The sequence below is a fragment of the Protobothrops mucrosquamatus genome, unplaced genomic scaffold (genome assembly GCF_001527695.2).
Source record: "Protobothrops mucrosquamatus isolate PMUCROS unplaced genomic scaffold, P.Mucros_1.0 scaffold968, whole genome shotgun sequence".
Classification (NCBI taxonomy): domain Eukaryota; kingdom Metazoa; phylum Chordata; class Lepidosauria; order Squamata; family Viperidae; genus Protobothrops; species Protobothrops mucrosquamatus.
In genome coordinates, this window is record NW_015387211.1 from 1 (window position 1) to 6,627 (window position 6,627).

The 6,627-nt window shown below is 40.1% G+C and overlaps 1 protein-coding gene across 1 annotated transcript in view; it reads left to right on the plus strand.

Moving 5' to 3' along the window:
• The first annotated feature begins 3,304 nt into the window (after positions 1-3,304).
• LOC107290777 (cytosolic 5'-nucleotidase 1A) overlaps positions 3,305-6,627 on the plus strand; it is an 8,967-nt gene continuing 5,644 nt past the window's right edge. The window contains exons 1-2 of the mRNA XM_015819693.1: positions 3,305-3,528; positions 5,839-5,922. Coding sequence (XP_015675179.1) covers positions 3,484-3,528; positions 5,839-5,922 — 129 coding nt within the window. The 5' untranslated portion in view covers positions 3,305-3,483. The remainder of the gene's footprint in view (positions 3,529-5,838; positions 5,923-6,627) is intronic.

Sequence of the window (6,627 nt, forward strand, 5' to 3'; positions counted from 1 at the left end):
CGGACCAATAGTTATCTCGCATTTGTTCGTTTCATTTCACTCTGGTCCCGGTGATCGACCCAGACTGGATCTTTCAACATTATCCCTGGACACACATATTTGCCTTCATTCGTTTGTTCATTTCTACTTAACATGACTAGCTATAAACAGGGTGAGGTTGAATTGCATCCAAAGGCAACTTTTGTGAGTCTCTGGGCACTGCCTCTTGAGTTGTTCCTGTAATTTATCCCTTTTCCCTACCTATTTATTATAAATTCTTAATTGCAAACAGGTATTCCAACTTTCATGGATGAAACTGAACTGACCCCAAATTAATTATTAACTAGAAACTGAAATATAAAAATCTCGCTGAATCCAGTCAAACTCCTTCACTATTAAACATTTAGTTAGTAAACTAAAGATTGTTGTGAAACAATACTTCCTGAGAGCGTTCAAACCATCCTTAAATGCAACACATTGCGGAACTGAAAGGGCAGTTTGCTATAAGCCTGATTCCAGATTGATTCCAGCTCTGTTAGTGATAAAAAATGATTAGTTAAATTCATTGCTCTTATAGGAATTTTTGTATGTGGCACTTATAGTGTGTAACTACTTAGGGTGGTATTCCTGGAAGATTTCTATAGAATGAATGACTATTTTCTAGGCCCCTTCTTCTACCACTTTAAAATCTGTGGTGTTAATTCTAATCCACTTTATCTACCCAGAGAAGGTATATTTCACCCAGCACAGGAATAAAAGAACCTCAGTAAAGGAACTTTGGTTCACAAGAAAAAAGCCTTTGAATTGCTATGATTGGCACAACAAGTCAGGAAGGCTGACCATAAAATTTTGCACAGCAAGGAAAGGCAATGCAGGAGAGCAGAGCTAAGATAGGTGCCGATTCTTGGTAATATAATTTAATATAATTTAAATTAATATAATTTAAAATAAGCTCCCGAAACTATCTAACTGGCTAATATTGGAAGGGAGTTGGGAAGATGCTGAACTAGACTACATTGGACTTGGATAGACTTTGGCCTAATCCAGACACAGTTCTTATATAAACTTAAGCAATCTTTCAAAGCAGGCAAGCCTACATTTGCTGCAATGTTGGAATTGTTACATGCTGCAGAGTGGCATGGCACATACACTATAGACATTTTATATTACAAACTGGCACACAGAGAATTATCAATAATCTATTTTTATCCCCTCTTCCTAAAAATTAATGTTAAAAAGAAAAACCCACCGATATCTGTACTTTTCATTATTTTAAAAAGTATGGACTGTTGGTTTGATCTCCAGGCTTGGTAATTAGGTTGCAAACTTTTCGTCTCCATTCGGGGGGGACATCTTCAGTGCGGTTTGAATTGTGTTTGGTTTGTTTGGCATGTTGCTTCCAGTATTTCAGTTGAAGTAGCTCTCCCGGTCTCAGTGGTTGGTAGGCAGAGTCGATGTCAATGTGTCTGTTCACTGATTGGGTTGGTGGAGAACCAGGCCTCAAGGAATTCTCTTTCTCTCCCTGACTTTGCTGGGGTTATGGTCCCAGTTAGATCGAACTTGTGTCCTTCTGAGTCCTCACGGACAGACATGAGGGACAATGGGGCGTGTCTTTTGATAGCCAGGGAGTGCTCCTGCAGTCTGGTAGAAGGCTTTTTTCCTGTTTGGCCCACATAGTTCTTTTCACATTTGTTGCACTGGTCTTGGTATATGACACCTGATCTTTGGTTTGTTTCTGTTGGCTCTTTAGGTTTTGATAGGGTCCTTCTGAGAGTTGAGGCTGGTTTGTGGGCTATTGTGAGGTTATTTTGGTGTAGTAGTCTTGCTGTCATCTCTGAAATGTTCTGTATGTAAGGAATTGTGATTCGTTTGATCGTTGTTGTTCTTGCTGTAGTTGTTGTGTTGTTTTGGGTGTTTGTGTTGTTTGTGTGTAGGGATCTCCAGATGAAGCCTCGTGGATATCCGTTTCTCTCAAAGACTCTGCTTAAGTGTCTCAGTTCTGCTGATCTGGCTTCTGTGGTGTTGCAATGGGATTCTACTCTTCTGAAAAGTGTTTTGACACAGCTTTGTTTATGGCTTGGGGTGGTTGTGGTGGAAGTTGAGGATTTGGTCTGTGTGTGTTGTCTTTCTGTATATGGATGTTAGAAGTTGGCCATTGGTAGTTCTGGTTACAAGGACGTCCAGGAATGGCAGTTCATTGTTGTTCTCGATTTCTATCGTGAATTGGCTGTCTGTGAAGATGATGTTGATTTTTTGATAGGTTTGGTCATTTAAAAAGTATGTCTTATGTTTATATCCTGCCTGTCTTATGCAAGCATAGTGGCTCCCCCTCATTTCATCCTATAGCAACTCTCCAGGGAAGTTAGCAGAAGGAATTACTGCTTCAAAATTATTTGGTGAGATCCTTAGTCGAGTGCAAATTAAAATCCGAGTCTGCTTGGACCCAGTCTGGCCCCTTCACAGCTTCCAATTAACTTTCTTTACTGAAAGAACATAACAATGATAAGCTTTATTGGATGAAAAGTTCTATCAATGTGATATATCCCAGCGAAGAATTAATTGGCTTTACGTTTGGTTATTAAGAAATGTAACACATTTTTTAAGTCCCCAAATGTTAAAGCCATTTGGGGGGAATCTGATTGCGAAAGATGCACCTATTTTTATGTAAAATATGTATTTCCATTCTGAATAGCATAAACATCAGCAAATCAATACAAAGGTACCATCTTCTTACTCCAGATCGAGTTAAGCGTCATAACAGAATGTTAGCTGAATGCGTATTCACTCGTTAGGGGTTCCCTTTTTGTGGTTTTTTTTTAGCAAGTTGCATGGTTAAGGTGTTATTTCTCAGTTCACTTTGAATTATATTTCATCATTCACAGTTTGATCCTGGCTCCATAGAACAACATTTTGTCCAATTATATGAGAGGTTTATGCTGAGTGAAAGCAGGCCCTGCTGTAAGGCAAAATGAGCTTTAGACAGCCAATGCTTGTGTACAGCAGTCCCCCAAGTAGAAGTGGGCCTTCTCCTCAACCCTGGATCTGCTATGCTAGTCTGTTGACTTCAAGAACAATGGAAGATGCTCTCCCACTGCCAGTATTAATAAGAGGCTTTGACCAGTGGTGGGATTCAGCCAGTTCACACTATTTCAGCAGAACCGGTAGCTAATTTTTTGTTGCCCAGGCCCAGAATTGACTTCCGGAAGCGGCATCCGCACAGAGAACCAGTTGTTCACATATTTGAATCCCACTTCCACTCATGGAAGGAACATCATCTTGGGTTGTCGGTTCTTTTTTTTTTTCTTTTTTTTTTTTTACTTCAGGAAGGTCTTTGCTTCACTCTGTCTTATAGCATATCACAACACAGATGTGTGAAAGAGTGTTTTCTTCCTCTTTTGGGAATAGAGTAAAGGATGTCATTAAGTCTGATGTCAGCTCTCTTGCCATTAAATGAATTTGTTGGATCAACTATTTTCTTTTTCCCTTTCAAGGCGAGAATAGAAGATGGCCAACCCTGATAACACCGTCATAAATACCAGCATTAATCAGGTGAAGTATTAATTACAACATGCACTATTTCAAAGGCTTCTGCGGCTGTCTGTTTCTTGCATGGGGTAGGTTTTGCTGTTCTGCTTCTGCTAATCCCGAAGGAAGCTCTTTCCTTTTGCCTAATATCGGACCAGCAGCAAGCCTGAGTCTCCAAAACAATATTATTTGGTCCCAAGCTCCTTGTTTCTTGCCTTGATAGCACCACCCTTTAAAAGCAGAGGGATTTACTTGACAATGGTCACATAAGATGCTAACTTACTGTATGCTTAATAAAATGTGGTTTGTAGAATGAACTCAATTATTCTAGGCTTGAGCAATCACAGTTCACTTCACTGAAGTCACATGATTTGTCAGTGCACTTTGTGTGACTTTGCAACCGGGTTTGGCACTTTGGATACTGGAAGTAAGTGCAAAGCAGGGCCCATATACCCAGTTATTCTGCCTTTAGAACTAAGAAGACTGCATGGTTATAGGAAGCACCTTCTAAGAAATGTTTTGCACAAATCTTCAACCAAATTTTCTTTTGGAAATTTTGCATAGCTACTGGATTCACAAGAATTATAAACTAACTCCTTCATGTTAAGTTCATAAGTCCTCATAAATGGCATTGTATAATTAAAGGGACTTGGAACACATCACACTGGTAAAACTTACCAGATGAGCAAAATTATTGGAAATAGGTAATCTATCAAACAATTAGATCCTATGCCATTAAGGACTTTATTAGTAATAACCAAAATCTTGAATTTTAACCAGCAATTAGCATACACATAACTGATTTCTGGATCGGTATTCTGGATAATTTTTGGATAGCCTTCAACAGCAGCCTCATGTAGAGCACATTGCAGTACTGTAGTTCATTGATGAGATGACTTAGGGCACAAGTGTCCATCTGAAGGTTTCCTTGATCCAAGAACATGTCCAACTAGTACACTAGACAAATCTGAATCCCCCTCACTAGTCTCAAATGGGAAATGTTTCTCCTTATTGGAGGCAGCTCAGGTTTTTGAAGGCTATCTTTGGTGTGACTCAAAAAGTTCCCAGTGCTGTCCTTTGCTTGGAAATAGAATCTATTTCAGCAGAAAGGCGAGTCTGGTTAAGAAAGAGCACTTATTGGCTTAAACTGACATTCTGCTATGAAGGCTGATCTCCCCTGATTCTTCTAGATCAGTGGTTCTCAACCTGTGGGTCGGGACCCCATTTGGGGTCGATCAACCATTTCATGGGGGTCACCAAGCAAGGCTGTCTGCCATTTTTTTGTCGGCCATTTTTTTTGTCCGCCATTTTTTTCCCCTTTTCCAGCGGGTGCCTTACCTCCCTTGGGCTGGGCCAGCTGGTGGTCAGCCTGCTCCCTCTCTGCCGCTTGCCAGCTACGCCTCAGCCAGCGCAGGGGGCGGAACCACGCATGCACGGCGCTCCCGGGCAGGGAAAGTCCTCGACTTACGACCAGTTTAGTCCTCAACTTACGACCAGTTTAGTCCTCGACTTACGACCGGTTGGGGTCGCGGCATTAAAAAGGTTGAGAACCACTGTTCTAGATAATATACTCAATTTGGAAGGAGACCTTAGAGGCAAACTACACAACTGTGATCTATCTATTTTAGCTTTGTAACCTTTGGGTTTTAAAAGAGAATTGCTAATGGATATTGATTTACAGAGAGAGAATGCTAAGGGCTATTTTTGCTTTGAGAAGGGACAGCTACAGAAAGCTTTCACCTAAGCGAGTATATGTAACCCTGATATGGCAAAGCATCATAAGAGACCTTAGCTCTTGTTAGACTCTGCTTTCAGTCTTAACTGGAATGAATATAACTGATGTATAGAGAGGTTTGTAGAGAGGTTTTCCCTTGTAATTCAGTCACCATTATATAACTCTAAGTAAGGCTCCAGGTAGGTTACATATATGTTGTAACTTGTTCTCTGTGTAGCTTTTAATGACGTCATTTTTAAAGTTGCCAATTTAATCTCATTTTTAAATTATTTTATGATTTCTCCCTGGAATCTGTTCATTGCTATCATAAATTAACCATTGTTATAAATTGATTGTGAGCTAGAAGATGTATTCCTTGGCAGTTTTTGTGTTCTGGCCATGTCGATATATTGATTTTATGTAAAATTTAAAGCTTAATTTCAAAAATATTTTAGAATGAATCTGTATCCTTTTAAACTAGTTACATTAAAACTACCGTACATTAAAGTAGTTTTGAACAGTGTGCCTTTGACCTGAAAGGGGAAATGTTCAGTAATATGGGCAAAATTATATGTGTGAAGCTGTTACCCTCTAAAGCACAGTTAATTAATTTTCCCAAGGAGCCACGTGAGACAATTAATCTAAGAGGCCACATGAGAAACCAAGACTGTTTGGAAGGCCAAAGCAGGAGTAGGGCTGTGAAGGTACGTAGGCATGCATACACGCAAATACATTTAAAAAAAAAAAAAAAAAAAGCAGTCACTTTCAAAATAAAAGCAATGTACACAAGCCACACAGGGACAACCAAAGGGCCAGATGTGGCCTGGAGGCTGTAAAATGCCCAGGTCTGTTCTAAAGCTTTTATCTCTCTTTCTGGATCTCTTGGAAGCATCAAGCTGACCACCACTGGTCATTTATTCATGCATTTAATTAGGGAGTGAAGATCCAGCTCCTTCCAATTTTTCCTTTTTGCATTTTTTTTCTTTTGTCCTTTCCTCTGGCCAATTGAGCGTATCCTGAAGGCATTTCACATGATGAGCTGGCATCCAGTCTAAAAAAGCGTGAATGGACCAAGTCTTACAATGAAAAGGAAGATTTATGGTGGCTGATAGAGACTGGACTCTCATTTACATGCATACAAGACTATCCTGAATACTATTATGGGAATCATGTGTGAACTGATGACCACTGATTAATTACAGTACCTTCCTTGATGGCTGATTTCCTTGCCATTCCTTTCTCTGGCAGCGTGCAAGGTCAGGTCCGTTGAATATCTATCAATGTCATCAGGGTGTATGTTGGTCAGTGGGAGGGCCCCTCTATAGATGAAGTGATGTTAACGCCCCGACTCATAGATCTTGTTACTGGGCCCAGCCGGCCAATCAACTCTATAGTTGTGGCTTCTGTAG